Source organism: Balaenoptera ricei, chromosome 3 (assembly GCF_028023285.1).
Source record: "Balaenoptera ricei isolate mBalRic1 chromosome 3, mBalRic1.hap2, whole genome shotgun sequence".
NCBI lineage: Eukaryota > Metazoa > Chordata > Mammalia > Artiodactyla > Balaenopteridae > Balaenoptera > Balaenoptera ricei.
The window spans coordinates 120283524-120308777 of NC_082641.1; the positions used below are offsets into that span (position 1 = coordinate 120283524).

At 44.0% G+C, this 25254-nt stretch overlaps 1 protein-coding gene across 6 annotated transcripts in view; it reads left to right on the top strand.

The window, feature by feature from the left end:
• The window catches only part of ARHGAP26 (Rho GTPase activating protein 26), a 472664-nt gene that overhangs the window by 124588 nt on the left and 322822 nt on the right, over nt 1-25254 (top strand). For all 6 annotated transcript variants that reach the window (XM_059917368.1, XM_059917369.1, XM_059917371.1 and 3 more), the window contains 5 exons: nt 4174-4275; nt 10749-10859; nt 17831-17935; nt 19420-19549; nt 23161-23261. In XM_059917368.1, the coding sequence (XP_059773351.1) occupies nt 4174-4275; nt 10749-10859; nt 17831-17935; nt 19420-19549; nt 23161-23261 (549 nt within the window). The remainder of the gene's footprint in view (nt 1-4173; nt 4276-10748; nt 10860-17830; nt 17936-19419; nt 19550-23160; nt 23262-25254) is intronic.

A 25254-nucleotide genomic window follows, 5' to 3' on the forward strand; every position in this document is an offset into this window, starting at 1 on the left:
TTTTCTTCCACTTTTACAGCACTTCCCTACCAATTTTACAGTTTTCATTTATGAAGATATTGGAGCTCGTTGGTCTTCTATCAGAGGTTAAGGAATGTATAATTTAAAGGAAGTCTTATTCCGCTAAGATTTTGTCCGAGACTTTGAACAAGCCCAGGGATGGATGGGAAAATGCCGAGTGCCCCTCCCTGAGTTCTCAGACCCAAGGAGCACCGTCTCTTTCGTGGCCTTGGGGCCTGTGATTTCCCCTCCCTCAAACACACAGTGGCTCTGCAGGTTCTGAAGAGCTTGGAGGCAGAGGCGGAGCAGACCCATTCACTGAGTTATCTTTCCAGAAGTCACTTCTCCAGTAGGCGTCTCCTGACGCCTCTCACTCCAGCCTCTTCCCTTGGCGGCGGCGTGGGGGTTACCATAGTTACCACGGAGGAGGAGCGGAAGGCCCAGTGGGTTCCTTTGGGGTTAGTATCAGTGATCCGAGTGACAGGAGCAGGTACTTTTCTGGGGGCTATAGATGGTGAGGAACACAAGAATTAAAAAATTTACATGAAATAGTCACTCACCAAAACATGCTTCCCCTCACACACATTCTCTTCTCTCTTTCCTGTTGAAGAATGAGGTGATGACGTTGGGGATGATTTCTCATCCCTCCCCCTTCGTTATTTTATTTTATTTTTCAGTCTACCTGTTCCTCTTCCCCACCCCCCATCCCCGCACATGTATATCACAGTGTTACATGTGTTTAAGAGAACACAAAGAGACAAGCCCTCTACTAGGTCATCTAGGGAGCAGACTCAGGAATACCTCAAAGACCTTACTTCTGAAGTCTGCCCGTGTGATGCTAAAATTACCCTTCCTCCTCCTCCCAGCTCTGGTGCACTTCGGTTGCTATAACAACCTGTTGCTACTTGCAGGAAGCAGAAGTTAGAGTTCTGGGGGTGAAGGCTGCATGCGAGGAGCATTCTTGTGCTAATGTGGCTGCTCTGGGGTAGGGCAGACCCTGGGGCTTGGCATAGCTGTGGCCCTGCTTTTAGATTTCTGAGTTTGGGGGAGCTGATTTTTCCTGCAGCCGAAGCTGGGCTCTCCAGTGAAAGTAGAATAGACATCAGAGAGAGTGGCTAAGAGTGGGACTGCTTGAGTCCAAATCCCACTTGTGCCGCTTGCATGTAAACGTGGAGAGGTTACTGACCTTCTCCACACGTTTTCTGAGCTGAGAAATGGGGATACTGAGAGTGCTTACCTTACAGAGTTATTATGAGGAAGAGATGAGTGAACTCCTATAAAGTGCCACTCAGAACACTGTCCTAAAATCATTTGACGTTAACCATTCTATTCGATACACACAGTTCATTCATAAAAAACAGGGGAGAGCCTGCTGTGTGCCCGGCACCGTGCTCCACACTGCTGTTCGGTGCAGGTAAATGCAGATGTGGTCACCATGCTCATGGTGTGCAGGGAGAAGGGCACTGGACAGAATGATATGAATAAGCGTATGATCGCAAGTTGTGGTGGGTGCTGTGACGGGTCGCCTTCGTGGACGTGGAACTTGGAAAGCAAGTGGTGTCCTAATGAGGAGGTGGGGTTAGATGATGGACTGCATCATTGCCGCCACCACCATGACTGCCACCACCATCATCAGCACTGAATTCTATCGAGCACTTTCCATGTGCCAGGCACTCTACCAAGCACTGGATATGGTTTATCTCATTTAGTCCTGACAGTCCTACGATGGGAGGTGTGTTCTTATGCTTTTTTTGTTAGACAGTCTCTGAGCTGAAAGGGGAGACTTGAGCCATTGTTTCGTCTAGTCATCCTCAGTTTATAGATGAGGGAACTGAGTCCCAGAGGGGCAGTGGTTTGTATGGAGTTGGGAATAATTTCCAGAATCCTAACTCTGTCCTGGATCCATTTCACCACCCACCGTGGACTCCCTGGAAGGGGAACACCATCTCGGTACCTGAGTGACTGAGTCTTACCACCCTCCCGTCTTAAGAACATGATCTCAATCCTAGAGGAGTTATTCCCCCAAAGGTCGAGTTGCCAGAAAGTCACAGAATGCCAGTGACTCATGTTGCTGAGCCCTTTCTCACCTCTGGCCCGCTGGACTGTGCTGGCGCAGGGTTCTCTTTTGGGGGTTGTCGACGAGGCTGGTGGAGTGCCTGTGCGAGCATCAGGCAGCGTTGGAACCCCAGCTCAAAGTTGCTGACTTCTGTGAAGGAAAAGCATTGCTTGAGTCAAGTGTCTTGCCTGTACCTCTCCTCGTTTGAAGGAGTAATGTCTCCTCCAGCTTTTGTCTTCACATGCTTCTGCATGTTTGTTTGTGTATGTGGAACTTTCCAGCAAAATTCAGATTTGTAGAAATGGATACATACCAGCTCAAATGGGTATATGATGATTCTGCCCACTCTGTGAGGCTTAAGAGTCTTGCCGTTGACCAGATAAATGGTGTTCTGACGTCACGGGTGCTGTTCAGAGCTTCCGGTGACGGCTTCTTGGTAATGCCTCCACGCTTAGGCCCAGTGTGTTCTGCCCAGAGCATCTGCACTTACCAGTCTGGAAGGCTCCACTCTGCCCCTCACGAGGTGAGCAGGTCTTGGATCATACTTCCCCTCCCCAGTGAGGCCTCTCTGGAGCACTTATCTGCAAGAATCTCTGGGACTGCACCCTGTTTGTTTCCTTCGTGGCACCTGCGGCAGTCTGGAATCAGGCTGTTTGTTTACTGGTTAATTGTGTTTCTCCTTCTGCTGGAACATCCCCACCACGAGGGTGGGGCCGTTTCTGCCTTGTATTGTATTATATTTCCAGTGCCTGAAGGATCCTAACACAGAGTGCTTGCTTGTTATATCGTCATTAAATGAAGAGATGTATCTGAGCTTCCTTATCTGGCCGCAAATTTTTTTCTCCTCTTGTAAGCCTTGGAGTTGCAGAAAAATATCTGCTGTGGGCTCCACGTGAGTCAAAAGCCGGAATGATGCACCCAGTTAGTACATTTGATCCTGTTTACCAGGCCATGGTGGACCTTCTTTCAGCCCCCTTGCCCGCCATCCCCACTGAAATGTGGAGGGAAGAGAGACCGCCTATGACAGTGTTTCCAGGTGTGGCTGAGAATGTGGACTTGGAGGCAGCTTGTCCTGGGCTCGGACTCCAGCTCTGTCACTCTCTGTGACTTTTTACAGAAGTTAACTTCCCGCATCTAAGTTTTCTTATCTGTAAAATAGGGAATAGAAATAGAACTTCAGTGACTTTGGGGGAGCAGGGATTATTCTGTGTAATATGATATATATATATATTTTTAGTTTGAAAGCAATAATATAGGATAATAAACATTTCCCAAATTGAGGGAAAAAAAAAAATCACCCATTATCCCATTTTCTTAACTCAAGTATTTTCACTGAAGTATCTTCCCATCTAATGTTTGTCTGCAGGTAGACGCATTCTCTGTAGGATGCACCGAGTTTGTATCATGCTAGGCTTCCTAGTTATGTTTATTGGATGCCCCATACTTTAATTATCCCAAATTCTATTCTTGGGCAGCAATGTTGCTGTTGCTGGTTTTTTTTTTTTTTTTTTTTTTTGCTATTATAAATGGTGCCACAGTGAACATATTTGGGAAGATAATGTCTTCTTTGTTTTGAATTATTCCTCAGCTTAAAGACCCATATGTGATATTATTGCGTCAAGGAATATTTAGGTCTACAAATTAAGACATACTTTGTGAACACAGTTAAAGCTGGATCTACTCTTAGTCTAGACTTGTCCCACTTAAGGTGTAAGTAGATCTTCCTGTTTGGGGATTAGCTTCACAGGTAACTTCCCTTCTTCCTTTGGCTTTGAACATCCTTGTGAGTTAGAAACTAGAGATTTCTGTTTTACAACTGAAATTTTTAGAAGGTGGAATCCTGGCTCTGCCACTCTGAATATACTGGTATTTACCTCATTTCTGGCATAGTATGGCGCCTCTGTGATAGACCCTCAAGATGGTTGGGCTGTTGTTGATGGGTGGTTGCTTGGTTTCATGGCATTATTGGAAGAGTAGGAGCTGGGTGGTCTGCCGCTGTTCTGGGTCTGAGGGAATGACGAAGCCATGAAGATGAGCAGGAAGAGTTTGACCCAGTTTGCTTTCATTCCTACAACGTTTTAGTCTTTTTCTCCTTTCCTCTTTTTTTTTTTTGCCAGGAAGCCAAAAAGAAGTATGACAAGGAGACAGAGAAGTATTGTGGCATCTTAGAAAAACACTTGAATTTGTCTTCCAAAAAGAAAGAATCTCAGCTTCAGGAGGTAAGAAACTTTACTCGTGTCTGAATAAAGTGTTTAAACTTTCCATGGTGCTGTGGATGTGTTCTGGTTACTCTCTGCTGGAGCTTCATTCTGATCCCTCATTCCACACTTGCTGCCCGCATTGCCTTTGTCCCTTCCCGATGCAGCCACACCGTACGGCTGTCGTGCCCGTCCACGGCAAGGAACATGCAGCTGGTCAAGATCACCCTAATCACTAGACTGTGCTTCTTCCTTTCAAACTGAGATCTGTTTTCCTATTTCCCTCACCCTTGACCTTGATTCTGTAGTCTCTTACCCTGCCTTTCGATGTCCTACTTACATCACTGATTTAAAATGTTAGCATCTGAAACACTTTGGTCATCCTTCCTTAATGTGAAATGAAAAAGAAATTATTCCAACCAGTACTTGACATTAGTCTTTTTTTTTTTTTTTTTAAGCAGTATTTTATTGTCTCATGTATTTTGTGCTTAGGTAACTTTGTTTCAAAAAAGTAAATTCTCTGGTCTGCCCCTGTTTATTTTTGGATTTGCATGGGGTCTTTTTTAAGAGTAGTTCTCTTGGAAAGAGAAGTCAGATTTGCGGCCTTGGAGCTGTGACCATTTTTATTTAGTTCATGGAGATTTGCGTGGCTAGGGGGTTTATGTTTTGGGGAGACAGGGCAGTTTGCTAGTGGAACTCCAAACTTGGCTACATGAATATCATCTTATTTAGCTCTTAACAATTTGCTTGAACTGTCTCAGGTGTGTGCTAAAGCGAGGCTATGGCTTCCAAGCTAGCCCTCATTCTTCAGTTTCCTTTCTTTTTGAGCAAATTCCTTGCCAGTACTTCTGTTCATATGAAGATGGTAGGGTCAGAGGTTGAAAGATGAGGATTACTCAGGAGATGGTGGAGTCCAGGATTTGTTACACACCCTCAGTTAGGAAGTGTTGTGCTCAGAACTCTTTCTTTGAAATGAGTGTTTGAATCAGTTGTTTGAGTGATGGATTAGGCTTAGCAACAGGAAGTGTTTATAGTGGGCTTTGCAGATCAGTTCTTGGCCAACCAACCAGCAGCAATTGTATTTGGGGTGAGCTGTAGGAAGTAGAAACTGCTAACCTTTTCTTGAAGATCTTTTACTTGAGTTAGGGAGAAAGAAGCCAACGCAGGAGGAGGAGATTCTTGAAGTAGCAAAGCTGCTCGGGTAAATCTTGTCAAATGTGATTGAGAAGGTTAAGGAAATGCTGATTTTCATTGGATGATACATAAAAGGCTATTCCCAACTCTACATGGGGCTATGGGCACTAGGAGATACCCAAGGATATGTGAATTGTCCGTGATAAATACATAATTCCATTTAGGATCTGTCCTGATCGGTTACCATTCTTCTAGCATCATTTGGCATTTAGGGTTTGGAAACGATAGGGAAAGGCATTTTGGCTGCAGCTCACAATGACCAGATCTGGCTAACTCTGTAGTTCCTAAGCAGTTAGGTGACCATGCACCGTGAGTGCAAGTATTCACAGCTGAGCTAGTATGTGATTGTTATAGCACCTAATGGTACTGGGAGGCCTGCAGTACAGTTATCCTACCTGCACGGCTTCCCCAGAGTGAGGCTGCTTCTCCCGGTCTGCTCTCTCCACGCCTGGCTCCTGGTGAGTTGGTCTGGAATGAGTCCCACATTTTCTTTTAGGGCCGTGCCAGTAGCGTCTCCCCCTGAGATAGCAATATGGGGACCAGGACACTGGACTGGCAGAGATACCTTCTTTTCAAGGCTTGCTCTGCTATGTAGTTGACTGTGTGACCTGGGACAAGTACTTGGTCTCTCTGAGCTCTAGTTCCTTTGTAAAATACTCATAAAATACCTGTCCTGCCTACTTCATGTATGAGAAGGTAAATTACAGCTGCCCATAACTGGCTTGTTCCTCCCCCTCCCCTGCTCCCAAATTGGATGGCATTCTTCCTGGCTGCCTTAGTCTGTTCAGGCTGCTATAACAGAATACCCTAGACTGGGTATAAACAACAGAAATTTGTTTCTGACAGTTCCGGATATTGGGAAGTCCAGGATCAAGGCACTGGCATATTTGGTGTCTGGTGAGGCCTGCTTCCCGGTTCGTAGATGGCTGTCTTCTAGCTGTCTCCTCACATGACAGGAAGGGTGAGGGAGCCCCCCTGGCCTCTTTTTTAAGGACTCTATCCTCATGACCTAATCACCTCCCAAGGGCCCCACCCAAATGCTATCACACTGGGGATTAGGTTTCATCATATGAACGTAGTGGTGAGGTGGGCAAACGTTCTGTCTGCAGCACTGACTGTCAGTATTTATCTTAGTGGAAACTTTTTCATTATGCTTTTTTGTTACGATCCTTGTCTTTTACCCATTCACACTTCCTAAATACTTTGAAGGCAAGGAGTGGGCTGCAGGTCTTTCTTGCAAGTCCTGGTCTGTTCTCAAGCATTGCTTTTTATACCTAAGCTGAATTAAATTGAATAAAAAAATCTCATAATAATAACAATAATAATGATAATATTTTTACTAACAACAACAACAATAATAGCGGCCAATGATTATTGAATGCATATTTATGTACCAGGCGCCATGTTAAGCACTTTATGTGGAATCTGCTCAAATCCTCATAACCACCCTATGAAGTACAGATGGATTCCCTCTCTTTTACATAGGAGGAGACTGAGGCCCAAAGATGTTAAATAGCCTGCCTATAGCTAGTCAGCAAGGATTTGAACCTTGGCTCCTGACTTTGGAGCCGTTTCCCTTAACCCAGTAAGCTCTTCTCTGTCCGTCTTGCAGGGAAGGATGTTGCTGGGCTGCCTGCCAGCCATTGTTATTCAGTGCTGTCAAGCTAAGGGAATTGGAGAGCGGGGAGGGACTTTGGTGATCCTCTGGTTAAACCTCTTAGAATTTCGTGTGCAGGACCTGAGTTCCTTGCAGAGGTCACGTGATTTACTCAAGGTCTTGCAGCTATTTAGTGATGATTTTCCTTACATTTATTAAAAGATCAACTTTTAACAATATTATGAATCACCTACTACACATTTAACGAAAGCTACTTCCTTTGATGGTCCAGAATTATTCCCTGATTGCAGGCCTGAATGCATACTTGTAAATTCTAGCCCATCCTGGACCTCTGGTGGCTGAAATGACTGGGCAGCGATGTGGAGTGACACTGCCATCTAGTGGATGACTTTTTAAAAGTCAGTGTTTTCTTCAGTGGCTCAGAAGCTGGCCTCAAAGATAATAAATCATTCCTTGGACAAATTATTTATTGGACGCTTCTGTGAATGTCCGTTCAGAAGTTGGGTGTATTGTGGGGAGTGAAATGAATGATTGAAACTTACAATCTAGGAGAATCTTTCTTTTCCAAGAAGCACGGAATAGTTGGTGGGTCTTGGACAAGCTGGTAGATTGACAGCTTCTTAAGTAACAGGGTAGGGGAACTGCCTGCCCAGGGGTTGGAATCCGGCTTCTGATTCCATCACAAGAGGAGCTGAGGATGTGGTGAATTCTGTGGCCCAGATGAGAGGGGCATTGGCAGGAGCAACCTCCCATTCCACTTGGGATTTCATCTTCCTTTTCCTTTGGAAATGCATTCTGTTATGCTTTTCTTCTCAGTGCTGGGCCACATAGAGATCAATTCATTTATTCCTCAAGCATCAATTGAATGTTTGCTGTGGGCCAGGCCCCGTTCCGGGATCTGGAATGGAAAAGTGAGGCAAGGTCTTTGCTGTCATCGACTTTATATTCTAGTAGGCAATACATGAAAAAAGAGAGGAATAAGTAAGAATTTCATGTAGTGATAAGGAAATAAATTGGGAGGTAGGATAGAGACTCCCTGGGGTAACATATCTAAAATAATGTCAGTGCAGGCTTCTCTAAAGGGTGACATTTGAATTGAGACCAGAAGGAAGAGAAAGAGCAAGCTGGGTGAAAAGCTAGGACAATGTTCTTTAAGTTGTGGGTGTGTCATAAGATCTGAGTTACTGGATCATGACATAGAGTAGGCTAGAATAGAGTGAAAAATATGAAAGTGTGTTGCACCTAATTATAAATGTATGTTTATTGGGTCATAATGTAAAAGGTATTTCTTCCTGTGCATTAAAGTTTTAAAAAATTGAATACTTATCTAGGCGAAGAGGTTTTCAGGCAGAAGGAACAGCAAGTGCAAAGATTGCATGGCAAGAAAGAGTTTGGAGTGTCGGAGGATAGCTAGGAGCCCCAGCTGGAGCTCAGTGGGAGAGGGGTAGGGAAGGAGGGCTGGGCTGGTTCCTCAGGGTCTTCAGACCACGGTAGAGGCCAGGGGAAGGTGTTGAAGGAGCTGTGAGAACAGCTGATGGAGATTTTAGGAAAGGTATTCTGGCTGCTGGGTGGAGGCTGGATTGTGGGAGCAGAGAAAGAAAGCAGGGAGGCCAGTGAGGAGAGGGTTGGAACCACCCAGAGAAGATGTGGCTGGCTTAGGGTAGGAGCAGGGATTACAGCCCATCTGCTCAAATGTCCCTGGTGATAACACCCACTGTTCACAGAACACTTCCTGGTTTTCAAATGTTCACATCCTTTAGCTTACTTTCTCTTTGGAACAGCTCTACTCAGAGCAAGGGCAGATCATAGCATATCCAGCCTTCGGGTGTGGGGAAGGGACCCGGAGAGGATAAGTGACTGGAGCGGGTCCCACCGGCTAGAAAATGGTAGAACTGCAACTCCCACCCAGGTTGTTGCTCTCCTGGCTCTCCCACTGAGGCTGGGCTCTGCTCTTCTTCTCAGAGGACTTTGCTCCTGGCTCCTTCAGCCCTGCCTAACTTGCAGCTTTTCCGAATGACTTTTATTTCTGTTGTGTCTCACTTGGCAAGCCCAAGCAGGGAGGATGTATTGGGGGTGTGGGGGAGGTCAGGGAAATAGATGCGTCCCTAGGTGTAAGTGTGTTGGATTTGCACTGAGAAATGAAGGACTACAGGGACTTACGGGCCTTAGCCGGCAGGGGCCCAGGTGGAAGGTGTGTCAGGCACTGGTCCACCGGCTACACCTGGCAGGGGGCGTGGTGTATGCACTTTCTGAAACCTGGTCTCCAAATAAAGCTCTGTCAGCGCTCAGACATCAGCTCTCCTGCTTGGAGGCTTAGTTGATGCCCCCAGGCTTAGCCCTTCATTTTGGTTTTGTGCAGCTGTTACTTAGGGGACTGCCTTCTGCATATTAATATGGAAGTTGCCCCGCTAGGGAGTTGCTAGCAGGAGACTTGAATGGAGTCTTTTGGGTTGTTTCATGGCACCTTGTGCTTTTCCAGAGTTTGTCATTTTCTTTTTATTTACATGATTATTTAATTATCTCTTTTCCTCATCATGCTGTGAACTCCATGAATGAATGAATGATTTGCCAACTCCTTAAGATGTCAGGTTAGCAATACCATATTTGGTATAATGAAGTAAAAGGTCTGTCCCAATTTTGTTCTGCAGGAATCTTGACAAAGGAACACTGAAAGAAATACTCCTTTGGGGGCTTTGTCTTTGTAAAGTATGTTATCGAATGACATACTTCATTTCTAAAGAAAATAGTGTTTTGTTTCCTACTAGCAGGATATCCATTTTTGTTTAAAAGAATCACATTTATTCTTGTGTCACTGAAATGTGCTTTCAGTGTAATTATCTGCTTTAAAAGCGTGAGCTGACTTAGCCATGGTTGTGGAAAGGGTAAGAGCTTTATAGTGATAGTTGAGATACTTCTCAGCACAGGATCTTGCTACTCCACACATGCTCATTTTCTCCCCTGGGTTCTGGATCCCAGACCAGCAGCTTAATTGTAGCCAGGTGTGGGCCTTTACAGCCCACACACCTGCACAGAGAGGGAGGTGAGGTTCCGAGGCAGCAATGTAATTACTCTGCTTGGGGTAAACTAATAGTTCATCCTTGTCCAAAGAAAGTATGTGGGACGTGTGAAAATGTTCTTTTCTGAGGTCCCCTGCCCCCTATCAGCTTGTTTTGTTCATTTAAAAGGATGGAAGGAGGATGGCTCTGCATGTTTTCTTTTTCTCTTTAAAAATCTGTCTTCCACGGAACCTAGGTCGGCCCTAGGGTGTGGGAAGGCAATAGAGTCTAGTGGTTTAAGAATGTGCAGGGGTCTTGGAGGCAGATCAGTCAGGACAGAAATCCCAGCTCTGCCTTGTACCAACTATGTCAGGTTCCTTAATGTTAGCAGATTTCATTTACTTCCTGTAAATTAGGGGTAAGGATATCTTCTTTTTAGGAGCTTAATGAGGGTGAAATAACTGAAATTATAATGAGGATTGAATAAGATAATGATGTACAGTTTTATGGGCATGGTTCCTGGCACAAAATTAGCGCTCGGGTAACCATGATCATTGTTCTTATTTCTGCTTCATGCTACTGGATTTGTTTTTAAAAACCATCTCCAGAGATTTTTTTGCCTGCTTGCTGAATCCTCTCCTCAGATAGTGACCTGATTTTTCTCTGAAATTCCATCTTGTTTGTAGGCAGACAGCCAAGTGGACCTGGTCCGGCAGCATTTCTATGAGGTATCCCTGGAGTATGTCTTCAAGGTGCAAGAAGTCCAAGAGAGAAAGATGTTTGAGTTCGTGGAGCCTGTAAGTAGATGCTCAAGGTTTCATTGTGTACCCAGACTTTCATCCCCACCCCTCATTCCAACTACCTAGATGATGAAGTGCTCTAAGTTGTTAATGAAGAGATTGACCAGCCCTGATGCTGTGCCTTCTGCTGGAAACAGTGCTTGGTCAACTGGCTATCCTGGGTTCGTCCCAGTACAACCACGGGCATGGGTGTAGGGCATTCAGCAATGGTTCTGTCCTCTAGCTACCTTGCGTTGTGCTGGTTGGTTTCCAAGTCAAAGTAGGGGAGGGGAGGAGTTTTCATCTTGCCAAACAATAGTGATGACACCTTAACTTTCCTCCTTCCTCCCCCCACTTCTTCTCTCCCTCAAATAACCCAAATGTAGCAGTAACCCAAGGAAACCATTCTCTTTTTGCCTCCTAAGTTCAAAGCCCCTCCTTATCCCAGTCATGTATTAAAATGATGCGATATAAAGCAATTTCTCACTCTAAGTTTGTTATAACCAAGCAGCATGGAGATTGTTCTGAGTGAATCGTGATGGGATTTGGACTTGGACAGAATGTTCCAGTGGGCGTGAAGGGTTGCAATGTGGGGACACGTCTGGCTGTAGCTTAGGCCACCCCAGTGTGGTTGTGGTTTTGTGCAGATGTGGTATTGCTCTACTCCTCTGTGGCACTAGTGTTCAGAATCCATGGAAACACCAAATGAGCATGTGGGCCTCAATTTAAAACTCTTGCAGATCTTGAATTTTTCAGCTGAATGCAGCCTCTGATCTAGACCCAAGCCTGGGGTCTCTATTCAAATGAGATTACCTACTTAGATTTAAGAAAGTGATTTTCTTAAGCAAATAACAAAACTATAAGAAACTGAAAGAAAATGACCGCTCTTTTTGGTCAAGAATGTTCTGTGCCCTGTTTCTAATTTATAAACTTTGGGGATGCTTTTTAGGCACGTAGACTTGCTGGTAGTTTCAAGACTCCATTTGGCCTTGGAATTTGATGCGTCCATCTTTTACTTTGCTGGAACTATTTTGATCTTGGGAGTCTACTCCTAGCCATCTCATCTGGCAGATTCTTCAAAGCTATTAATTACCTCAGTCTTATCTGAATAATGGAAACTTTAGAGCCAGCTTCCTTTCCAGCAATGATCTCTGCCAAGATCTCAGGTCAAAATCCACATCTTTCTGCAGGGTCTGTGAGATGGGGAAAGCCATCTGTCAGAGAAAGCAAGCTTGTTGATTTCCCTGCTTGGGGCCCAGAGGTGTTAAAACCAGCCATTCAATCACAGGTTGACTAAAAAAAAGTCTCATCTCTCTCATGGCTGGAGCAGGAATTCACATGCTGTCATGAAGAATTAGCCTTTGGCCTTTTTACTTGCTTTTACTAGAATTTCTAGAGGAAAAAAAACTGTGATTCTCATAATCTTTATGTATACTTTGGTCGATATTATTCTATAAATACTTGATTTTGATGAATTGCATTTTAATTGACCCATCCTATTTTTGAGTTGTTTTTTTTTGTGTCCATTTTGATGTCTCCATATAGTGAATGAGATATTGTATCTGTTAGCCTTTGCTGGCTAACAAATAACCATAAAACCTTATACAACAATAGACGTCTATTTCTTACGCATCTGTGGGGTTCATCCAGTCTAGGCTGGGCTCAGCTGGTTGACTCTGCTCATCTTGGTGGGCTTTCCTCTCCTCCTCCCCCACCGTCTCCTCCTCCTCCCTTTCTTCCTCCTCTTTTTTTTTTTTTTAAAGAAATCTATAAGGATTTTTCCTTCTGTTTCCTGGCATGCTATTGTAGTATATCAGTGTCTTAGGTGTTTTGAGAGGCAGTGTAGCATCATCGTCAAGGGCTCTAGAACCAGACTGCCTGCATTTAAATTCCAGCTCAGCCATTTTCCAGCTGTGCATTCTGGGGGAAGTTATTTTTTGAGCTTTAGTTTTCTCCTCTGTGAAATAGGTATAATAATACCACTTATCTTATAAAGATGTTAGGAGGATTACCTGAGCTTATCCAGGTAAGATGCTTAGAATAGAGCTAACCTAAGTAACACCCAGTTATTATATAATTGCTTATTAGGACCCAGTTAGCGATTATTTTTTATTCTGAAGTAGAGGAGTATATCAATTTTGGCTACCCAGGGTCTCCTCAAGTGAGCAAATGAGTCAAGTGCCAGTATTAACAGAGCTTACTTGGTTTAATATAGTCTTGGTAAATCTAAAAGCATTTATTTTCTGAATAGCATAGAAAATGCTGATCACCCAGCTGCTCTGGCTGAGGAGCTCACAGTCTCCTTGGGGAAGCAGTGTCTATGGTAAAGAGCTAGCCAAGGTAGCAAGCAGTTCAGTGCCAGCATGCATAGGATGGATGTACCAGAGGGATTTAAAAAGTAGAGAACCATTGTGGTTTGCAGATGTTTTTGAAGTCATAAGGTGAGGCACCTGGAGAGCTAATGAAAAAAAAAGGGCTGGGCTCATGTTAGAGTGAAGAGAAAGTGGTAGGGGCTTGTCCTGAGTTAAGTTAAATGAGTTGGCGGAGAGGTTGGATGTAGATGTGTGACCTTCACTTTTGTATAGAAGTTCTTGTTTCTGAGCACACCAGTTGATAGGCAGGTGAGTGGCAGGAGCTATGGGTAGGGAGAAGAGAGTCACACAATGAAAAAGCTACTGACCAGATCACTGGTTCTCAAAGTCTTAGAAATACAAATTCTCAGGCTCTACCCCACACCTGAAATTTGGGGCTGGGCCCAGTCATCTATATTTTTGCAAGCCTTCCAGGCGATTCTGCTGCACATTAAAGTTTAAGCTTCTGGCCTAGATAGTACAAAAGAAGAACGTGAAGTAACAGTCGATGATATCAGCTGAAACTCTGTCATGTTCTGTGTGACTAATAAGTGCTTTACCACATTATGTCATTCAATCCTTATATCATCTCTGAGGGTAGGTACCGTTTTTTGTTTTCAGATAAAGAAATGGAAGGACATTTATTTACTTCTGCAAGGTCACACCTAGTAAATAGCAGAGCTGTAGTGGTCTGACTCTTAATCTCTATGAAACAGCATTTGACTACTTAAGGGCGGAAAGGAAACAAGCAAAAAAATCGATTGAACTAAATTGTTGGGGTGCCTGGTGTGGATGGATATTCATGTGTTGAGTTGGTTGCAGTCAAGGGAATCTTCCAGCCATTCAAGGAACCTCCATGCACATCGACTATGTTCATTTGTTTCTTAGAAAGTAACTTCAAGTGCCGGAAGTTATTGACCTTCAGAAAAAGAAACAAAATTTTAGTATGCTAAGGAAGAAAAATCAGACTTCTGGTATCTAAACCGTATATTTTTGTGTGCCCTGGAAACCTTAATTTTCTTGTTGAGGTACTAAATGTTCTGGAGATTGGGATCGCAGATAATGACATACTGGCTTCATGAAGGTGAAGCCATGTTCCGTCTGTTCCCTGAGTGTTCATAATTGAAGGTTACCTACTGCCGCAGAGAGCTCACTCTCTACATTCGTCACGCTCCACAGCCTCTGAGTTTCGCCTCCTGAGTATTTCTTGGTGCTCTGCCTTCCTGTCCTTTCTGACGGCTTCTGCCCCATTGCAGGTGGTCATTCTTTCACTTTGGTCAGTGGCATCCTGTCCTGACCCTGTCAGCACAGTGCCTTTTCTGACACATCAGTCTGATTCTGTCCTTCTTGCTGAGCAGCCCCTGCCAGCACGCCTGTGCTAATTAAGCCCATTACATAGATGATCTCAATCTCTACCATAATCCACTGCGGTAATAGGGTAAAGACGAGTTAAAGGGAGTTACCTGGCTTACCCAGCCCAGCTTTTCATCCCTTTACTGGCTGCCCTTCTCTTCGTCGTGTGAATGAATGGTTCTTGGTAGCTGTATTCTTCTGCTAGGGATGCTGTAACAAAGTACCACAAACTGGGTGCCTCAGAACCACAGAAATGTATTGTCTCATAGTTCTAGAGGCTAAAGGTCTGAGATCAAGGTCAGCATGGCCCTGCTCCCCCTGAAACCTGTAAGGAAAAATCCTTCCTTTCCTCTTCCTAGCTTCTGGTGGTTTCCTGGCAGTATCTGGCATTCCTTGTTTTATAGATGCATCACTTCAATTCCTCATCTTCACAGGACTATCTTCTCTCTGTGTTTGTTACTGTGTCCAAATTTCCCCCCTTTCTAAGGACACCAGTCATTTTTGATTAGGGCCTAATGGATTCATTTTAACTCGATTACCTCTGTACAGACCCTGTTTTCACATAAAATCACATTCTGAAATACTGGGGTTTAGGACTTCATATCTTTTGGGTTTGGGGGAAAAAATTGAACCGAAAACAGTAGCTCTATTCTATAAATGGAAAAAACTTAAATTTATCATGTAGTCCAGAATGATGTAACCATCACTAATAACGCAGTTACATTTTTGTTTATTATTTTTTAAAAAATCTGTGTTATCAGCTAGGAAATAGGAATAAATTTTTCTTACAGTTATTCTCAGAGGAAAACAAGGAAGGGGAAGAAGGCAAAGGAGGGTTGGGAAGGTCTTTCTCTGGCACTTCCTTTGTCATGCTGTGATTGCGTGTCTGGCTGTCCAGGGAGGAGCCTGGGTGGACGTGCTGGCTTCTCTTACCTGATAACCAGGTGAGGCTACAGCAAGCGCTTCCTCTGTGTGTGTGAGTAGAACCATTTCTTTGAGGCAGACAGATTCTTCCATCTCGGGAGTCCTTCTATGGGCCTTGCCCAGCTCCCTGAGCAGTGGACTTTCATTTCCCTTGGGGTCATAGGTTCAAAGATTCATACAGTGTGTGGGAGGTAGGGGAGGGGACGAAAGATGCTGTGAGGGGAGAAGGAAGGAAGTGGCCCAAAGATAACAATACCTAAGGCATCATTTCCTGTAGAAAAAAATGGACAATCAGCCATGATACCAGAGGAAGTGAAAACCAAAATAAACATTGGCAGCTCTCTGCCTTTAGAGTGCTTGTGTGTATACCCAGGTGGCATCTTAGCAAGCTGTTTGAGACAGTTAATTACCCTGAGTAAGAGAGGCCCTGTTGACTTTAAGTGAAGCATAAATCAGCGTTAATAGAAGGAATGACTCGAGAATCAGCTGCTTATCTTCTGCATTATTCTCCAATAGAGGGTGACTCAGTGCCCTGGAAAAGTGATGGGGCACAGCCTTCAAGGACAACAGGGAGGGAAGAGATAAGAAAGGACTGTTGTCCTTGTGAATACTGGCACTAGGTTTGGCATAAGAGCTCCTTCTTCTCCATTACTGGAGCCATTTGGAAGGAAAAGTGTGGGCCACATTCTCAAAAATGTATTTTACATAGAGGGCTTTGCAAAGACTTTGGTCATCTTTGAAGAAAAGAGTTCAGTATTAGTCTTTGGTGACTCTCTGTGGCTTACCACCCATTCCTTAATTTAGGTGAAGGATGTATATATGGTGCCTCTAGATGTTTTTATAGCCAGAGGACCCAGCAGTGCCTGTTCCCTCTCCTCCTGTGAGGATCTAAGGGAACGGACGCTCCAGGGACAATGGCAGCAGGAAGTCAAGGGATCATATTGTTAAAGGTGGGGTTTTGCCTGACTTCCAGTGCAGAGCTCTTTGATAAAGTGGGCTGGGCACGTGGCTTTGTCTGAAGACAGGTCAGTATATACCTTGGTGCTTACCGTTCCTGCCACAAGCAAAGTGTGAGAGTTTCCTTTACTCTCATTATTAGGGCTGCTTCTCAAAAAAGGAAAGTAGGTGAAACAAAGTGAGATTGTGTTTAATAAGTAAAGGTATGTTCATTTAAGGACTAGAAGATTAAACACAACAATATAAAGTGATGCAGCTGTGTCTTGGTGTAACACGTATTTGAGGCAGGTCAGAGGAGACAACTCAGACAGTGTGGGTCGGCACTGAGAAGTTCAAGTTAGAATGGGGCTGGTCCCCAAATGTAGTAGAACTGAGCTTGTGATGGAGGTGAGGTTCTGGTTCTTCTGAACCTTGTTCAGGCTTTAACTATAATCCTGTCTTCAGGTTGAGATTTGGGACCGAGGCAGGGTATGTAGAGCTTGGGACGGGGCCAGGGAAGCATAACAGCAGTGAGGTTTACATATGGGCACTGAGAGGAGAGACGGCAGGAACGTTTACTTAGCTTGGAGAAGTGAAGGCTGGCAAGGGCTCAGGGTGGGGACATCAATGGTTTTTAAGTATATGAAGGCATGTTGTGAGAATTGTAGTGAACAGATGTTTTCAGTCCTCGCTAAAGACAAGACTAAACAAGGAATGGGCTTACCTTTTAGGCTGTGACACTTTAAATGAGAATTTAGGGAAACCACCTAAATGAAAATGTGGGAACATGAGATTATTTTAATAAAGGAATCCAGAGTGTTTACTTCTGCAGAGCTTCTGGAAAGTACAGAAACACATTTGAGCTGAAGTCTGATCTGGATGATTTTCTTTGATTTGACTTTGCCTGTTAGACTGCAGACTCAGGACACACCAGCTTCCTTTTCTCCCTTCCTTGTTGGTTATCAATATAACCACACCCTTCTGCATGATAACCTGATATTCTGAATATACTAGAAGGAGACTGAGTGGGAGCCCTGGTCTTCAGGTTCTGAAGAAGTGATTTTCTTAGGAGGTGATGAGGCTCACAGGGTAAGAGCTTGGATGTTGGTGCCAGGAGACCTGGTTTCAAATCCTGGCTGCCACTTACTGTGTGTTTTGGGGCAAGTTAGTTAACCTCTTTGAATCTGCTCCCTTACTAATAAGTTGGAGATGATAGTAGTGTTCATTTCATAGGTTGTTAAGCATATTTAGTGAGACAGGGCATATGAAGTTACAGTGCCTGGCATGTAAGAAGTGCTCAGTAAACGATAGCCATTATCATTACCTTATTCTAGACTTGCAAACCGGGGCTGGGGACTCAGATACAGCTCCATAATACCTTTTGAACCTGCTTATGTGAAGTTTGCCCTTCTGCCTTCATTACAGCTACTGGCATTCCTACAAGGACTCTTCACTTTCTATCACCATGGTTATGAACTGGCCAAGGACTTCAACGACTTCAAGACGCAGTTGACTATCAGCATACAGAACGTGAGTAGGCGAGGGGACAGGCTTCCTTTCCCTTGCTAAGGGAAGGAAAAACAAAATATGGGTCTGGTTGCATACAGATCACTTAAATGGACTGAGGTGCAGGTGGGGAGGATGGGTCTTGCTCGGGTTCAAAGGGCAGCGGGGGTCAGGCATCTCTAGGGTGCTTGATGGTCCCAGGTTAGAGCCTCATCCTCTCCGCCATCATTTCAAAGCACTATTTATGTTCTCGGAAGTGCTGCTGCTGATTATGTTTTAAATCTGTAGCGCCAGAATCAGGATTTCCTTTGGCAGTGGAAGTCCCAGCCCCACCCAGCCCAGCCTCCCTCTGTGCATCTAGCTGCCTGGCCCCATAAAACCGTAGAGTGTGTGTGTTCAGGGGATGAGGATGGGGTACACATGCTGGCCTTGGGCTCAAAGGATGTGCTGTTGTTCAACTCTCAGTGAGGCTGCCAGGAAATCCAAGTAGGTGCGCCTTACTCCCAATCTCCTTTCCCAAATTGTAAGCAGAAGGACCTTTGCGTGCACAGAATCCTGCTTAGGACTCTGGTTAGCGGTCACTGGGGCTCGAACCCCCTTCTTCCCTGTGTGATGGGGCCACATTAGTCTGCATGTTGTCTTTGTCTCTGGATGATCCTGTGTCCAAATAAACCCAAGTGTGTCCGTGTGGGTTGGACTGCGGGTTGGACTACATGCTTTTAGAAGCCTGAGCTTGCCCCCTCATGGTTCTCTGCAGTGCCTCAGAGAACAGGAAGTTGCAGGGTCTTGGATGAGATGTCACAAAGCATGGCTTCCCTTGGGCCGGGTCCCTCAGAAGGCAGGCTCTGAAGTGGAGATTTATACAGAGCAGGTCCCCAGGAGGCAGTGCTGGCAGAAGCACCTGTGACAGAGTGAGGGCAGCAGACCCTGCCGGAGGAGAGGCTGAGTGGTGAGGACTCAGCCGACGCCCCGGGCCCCCTGGAGCTGGGATGGTCCCTTGACCCTCCCCCTTTGGCCCCTGGCTTCGCCTGGTTGCTCGATGCAGGGTGCCCTGGGGGAGGGGTAACCTTAAGTGAAGCAGCTCCATTTGAGGAGGGAGCCATCAGCAAACAGCTGGAGAAAGAGCATCTCTGTCCTGGAGGGAGGTGGAGGGCGTACCCTGCTGTGGACCATCTGAGTCAGAGTGGCCTGGGATGCTTGTTAAAAATGCACATGTCTGGGTTGAGAGGCGCTAAACTTATCTTTCGGGGTGAGAACTGGTCATTTGCATTTCCTGCCGGTTCCCCAGGTGATTTTGGTGGTCTCTAGAGTTTGAGAGTCATTCTGACGTAAGGCTTTAAGGCCAAAGTATATTTCTTAAAAGGGAACATTTTTGCCTGATTCCCAGATGGCTGAATGTTCCTTACCTGGTTTTAGATCTAAGAATTCTGTAGGTTGATGTTCTGAAGTGCTAGAGATGGGAACAGGGTTTCATTTCTTTGATTTGAATAAAATTCCTTTCATCCTAGACAAGAAATCGCTTTGAAGGCACCAGGTCAGAAGTGGAATCCCTGATGAAGAAGATGAAAGAGAATCCCCTCGAGCACAAGACCATCAGTCCCTACACCATGGAGGGGTACCTCTATGTCCAGGAGAAACGTGAGTGCTGGGTCGGCCAGCAGTGTGGGTGTACTCATGCCTTTTTCCCAGGAGCTGGGGTGTGTATCCAGTAGTGCCTGGCCTGGAGTATGTGTTTGGATGAAGGAGAGTGATTTTATAGTTAGGTTTCCTAGGGGAGAGATGCTGTCCACAAGGTCTTGTCTACCTCCCAGTGATGTGTTGTTTCCTTTGTAACTGGGAATTTCCTTGCAACCTGGAGTTGTTTGAGGCTCTGTGGTGCCACTTCTCTCCCTGGTGTCACTCTACTCTTGAGGTTCCTGTACCTTCAGTATAGCTTTATATACCATACCCTTGGTGTAGAGGCCTTGGAAAGGTCTGGCTGGCTGGACCTTATTGTCATATCCTTCGGTAGACTTAATAGTTGGTGATTTTGTTTTCATTTGAGACTTGTTTCAGCAAGGCCCAAACAATCATGACTTAGGCCCTTTCTCTCTTCTCCTCAACCCCTGTCATTCCAACACTTAAATTTTATGAAAAGTAGAAACAAAAGCTCACTTCAAGAGCCAGGAAGAAGAGCCGTTGACTTGCCCATATGACATCAAGGAAAGAAATGCCAGGTGCTGCTAACCTAGAGTTTTCAACGATGACTCAGGTTCGTGCACTGGGCTATAGCACTCCCAGACTTAATTCATGCGTGCAGTGCTAGAGGTTAAAGAAAGTGAATTGTTTTTCTTTAATGGATAGCTCTTCTTGTAGTCTCCCACCTGTGCTTTCTGACTGGGCACTGTTGATTTAGGATTAGTTAAATATCTTCACTCCTATCTGCTTCCTAATGGAACAAAACACTCAGTTTCAGTGATTATTCTATTTAATGATTACTTGAAAATTTTCTTGGACTTAAAATTGTTCCCTGGTGACAAAGGTGTAGTAATGGGGTTGGAGGTTGGAGCATCGGTTGTGATGAGAGTTTTATGTCCCTTATTCTTGCAGGTATGAGCTTGTTAAGACTTGTAAAAAACAGAAGCTACTTTAATTGTGTGTTATACCTGAATATATGGTCATATCTTCTTTGCCCAATGAGAAGACCACCCCCAAAAGTTTTAAGTCAACTTGAAAATAAAAATTTTTAGGACTATAAAAATACAGTTCAGTGTCCACTTATAATAGTTAATTTATTAATATTGGTCACTCCAATATTAATATTTATACGTGTAAAGTCAGTATAAGCAGTCACATGACATTGTACAATTTTATTCAAACACTTCATGTGTTTTTTCAACACTAACGTCTTGATTATCATTAGAACCATATTTTGATTCTCCAACACAGTGGTCCAGAGCATATCATTAGAATACAGCTTTTTTTTTTTTTAATTTGGAAGTTTTTGTAACTTATTATTTTGAAGTAGTTTCAAACTTACAGAAAGTTGAAAGAATAGTATAAAGAACGACCATATGACCTTTACCCAGATTCACGAATTTTTACCATTTTTCCAGTTAGATCATTCTTTCTCTCTCTGTATGGGTGTGTGTGCACATCACAGTCTCACACACACACACACACACACACACACATTATAATTTTTTCTGAACTATTTGAGAACAGGTTGCGTATATCATGCTTCTTGACTTCAGTGTGTATTTTCTCAAAACATTCGTTTATGTAACCACAGTTACATATCCAGGAAATTTAACATTGATAAGATATTTCATCTAAACAATATTTCATATTCCCATTTTGTCAGTTGTCCCAGTGATGCCCTTATAGAGCATTTTGTTTTCCTTCAGTACAGGAGCTTGTACAGCATTTAGTTGTCATATGACGACTTTAGTCTCCTTTACTCTAGAACAGTTCCTCTGATGACATTGACGTTTTTGAAGAATATCGGCCAGTTCTTGTATACAATTTTCTTCATTGTGGGTGTGTCTGATGTTTCCTCATGATTAGATTCAGGTCATGCATCCCTGGTCAAATCCTACATAAGTAATGCTGTGTTTTTTCCGGGTACCACATCCGGAGCAAAGGATGTTCCTCTGCCCTCTGTGGTCTTGTTGACTTTGATCACCTAGTCAAGGTACTGTCTGCTTTCCCCACTGTGCTGTCACTATGTTTCCCTTGTAACTGATAAGCGGTCTGTGGGGCGGACACCTTAAGACCATGCCCTTCCCTCATCAGACTTCGCCTCCCATGGAGTTAGCATCCATTGAGAATCCTGGCCTGGACTGACCTTTACTGTGATGGTTGCAAAATGGTGATTTTGCAGTTCTGCCACTCCCTCCACATTTATTAGTTGCCTTTTGGTGTACTGTAAGGAAGCGTCCTCCCCCTTTCTACCTCCCTCCTTCTCTCCTTTCCTTCCTTCCTGCCTTCCTCCCTCCCTCCCTCCCTTCCTTCCTTTCTTTCTTTCTTTCTCTCCTTCTCTCTTTCTTTCTCTCTCGCTCTCTCTTTCTCTCTCTTTCTTTCTCTCTCTCCCTTTCTTTCTTTCTTTCATCTGTCTATCCATCCATCTTTCTACTGTCAGTATGGACTTTTGAGTTCCCATTTTGTTCATTAGGCTAAATCCATTACTGTCCTTGTTTATTATGATGCTCAAAGTGTCCAAGATACAGCACTTTTGAAATCTTTGTGTTGTGCTGTCACTGGAATTTATTCTCTAAGCCACAGAAACACAGTTAAATGGTTGGTGTTTTCATTTGTCCTTGATGCTCCAATGTAGACACTCTTGCTTTTTAAGTATACTAAGTGACATCCAACACTTGCAATGGGCATTCATACCCTGAAAAATAATTATTAAATGTCTGCTAAATCTGTTTTCATGTTGTCATTATTGTTTTTAAATCATATCTGCTATGTGATCTCTATAAGCATCCAGAACTCGTATTGATTGAGGTCCTTGCAGGCTAATAATGCCAATCATGCCTTCTTCCTCTAACAGTACTTTGTTGTTTGAAATAAAGTAATTGGCCAGGCACCTGATAAAATCAAATACTGTCAGAATTTGTCTGTAGGGCATCTGCCTCTTTCCTAAGGGATAATTCTGAGGGACAAACTCCTTAGATTACATTTGAGCATTTACAGTTACTTCTGTTCCACATGTCTGGTGTCTCTGGGTTTTCCTTGTCTGCTTTTCAGATCTTCTTGAGTTCTGCTAAAGTAAAAATTAGGGGTTTGGAAGTAGGTCAGAACCCCTGTACGTGCGTGCACATGGTCGCAGAGCAGCTGTGTGGGAAGCGTGAAGTCATCACACCAGATGGGAACGGTGACAAGCACTTTGAGGAGCTTTTCTGTGTTCCTTCTCAATCATCTTCCTCCTGTCAGGGGAGAGAAAGGAAACTTCAGATGGAGATTGATAATATGGGAAAGTGAATTAATTTCCCCAGGGAACCTCTACTTCCCTTATATTTTAAGACCCATCGGATGCAGCATTTAGTGACAAACAGTCTTCCTTGGTCCTTGGGGAAAGCCCTGGGTCGGTTCCATTTCCAGCTTGTGGAATCAGATTTCTGCCTGTTCACGTCTAGCTGGTGTGGAGAGTATATCGCCCCTAGAAACAGTTTAAGGATAGGTGAGCATTGTGAGTTACTGGTTGTGTGTTTTTCCAGCATGCAGTGGACGTGTAGAGATGTTTTATGGGGAATATTACCTTGCAGGTCATTTTGGAACTTCCTGGGTGAAGCACTACTGTACATATCAACGGGATTCCAAACAAATCACCATGGTACCATTTGACCAAAAGTCAGGAGGAAAGGGGGTGAGTTCATTTTTAAATTTCATGCTTGATTTGCTTGGTTAACATATGATGAGTATAATGCATGTTTGAAGTAACACCTCCAATTTTCACTGTAATTTTCTTAATTTTTATACAGTAGTTCCAGGAGGCATGGCACCTGAAAAAGTAAATAAAACAAGATGATTATTTTGAGCACTAAGTTACATTGGCAGCTGCAATTAAGAAAGCTTTTTGTATTTCACATATATACAGTGTTAAGTGTGTATAATGTGTTTAGATGCTAGAAATTCTTGGATGACCTCATCCTGTGAAACTGATTCTTGTCACTCTCACCCAATACCCAGAGGGCTGCCAGTTGGCAGTTTAGATGTCCCAATTATCTGTTGCTGTGTAACAGGTCACCCAAATATGTACCGACTTTGAAAACAACACTAGTCATTTTAGAATTTCCTACAGTTTCTGTGGGTAAGGTCTTTGCGGAGCATTTGGATAGATGGTTTGGGCTCGGGGTTTCTTATGCTGTTTCAATCAGACAGTGACTGGAGCTGGACCATAAGGGTCTGAAGCAGCTCTGGGCTGGTCAGATATAGCTCTCTTCCTTTCTCCTGACCTCCTCTCCCATTCTCTTCCTTCTTTCCCTCTTGCTCTGTATAGTCTCAGGGCCTGTCCTCTGGCCTCTCTACATGGGCTATTTTGGGTTTCCTCACAGCACGGCAGCCTCAGGGCAGCTAAAGGATTCAAGAGTGAATATTCCAGCAACAAAAGCAGACCCTGCAAAACGTTTTAATGACCGAGGCTTAGAAGTCATATTGCCTTAGGTTGGCCCCATGTGTTGGTTGAAACAGTCATAAAAGCCCACCCAATTTCAGTGTGAGAGGACATAGGCCCTGCCTCTTGATGAGAGGAGTATCAAAGTCACATTACATTGAAGAGCATGTGGGATGGAAGATATTCTTGTGGCCGTCCTTGGAGGAGATAGTCAGGCTGCATCTGCAGGGTCCCCACTGCTGGGAGCTCCTTGCTGTGCCCCAGTGGTTCTCCTTTCCTCTGGGAGCACTCTGTGTGTCTGCATTTTCTTTTTAGGTGATCTGTCTTTTCTCTCTGGCTCCTCATAATATCTTCTTTTTTTTTCTTTTGGTATTCTACATTTCATTATGATAGTCCTTTCTGTGAATTTTTTTCTTTTTTTTCCCAATCTGTTGTGCTTAGGCATTTTGGCCTTTCTGGATTTGAGGATTGGTGTCTTTCAGTAACTTTGGAAAATTCTCACCAATTATCATTTTGAATTTTGCCCCCCTCCCCATTCTTTCTATTTTTCAATATCTCCTTCTGGAGATATTTAAATATTTTTTAACAAAAATATTTATATGTTTCATTTCTTTGAATCTCTGGACTCCGTTCTGGATAATTTCTTTTGTTCTATCTTTAGTTTAAATAATTTTTCGGCTGTGTCTAATCTGTTGATAAAGTAGTCCTCTGTAAGTATTCCAATGCTGGCCCTCTTCTCTGTGGCAAATTTTTGTGCATTCTGTTGGGTTTGCATATGTGCGGGCATTACAGTGTAGAGGCTAAGAGCACTGGCCCTGAGGTTCGACTGCCCGGGTCAGTGATGTGACGCTGTTGTCATTACTGTTAGCTACTCCCCCGTCCTGTCCCCTTGCTCTCTGCCACTTCCAGTTTTTCTTCCTGGCTTTCTTTCTCTTAGACCACAACGCAGGAGTTGATCAGCATCTCTGTCCTTCCCTGTATCAAGGCAAAAAAAGCCAAGGCTCTCTTAATGTGTCTTGTTAGGGGTAGAGTTGACTTATAAATAATCTCAGGAAAGCAGATATGTGAAAATATCAAAACATAGAGAAATTACAGAGTTAGAAGGAGTATTAAAGATCTCTTAATAGGAGTTCCCTATTATTCATGAAATGGAAATAGAGTTAGGTCTGCCTTTCTTGGGTCAAGTCATAGTCCTTTTCTAACTCCTGGTCCTTCTAGAAATCAGATTCACTGAGTTATTCTCTCA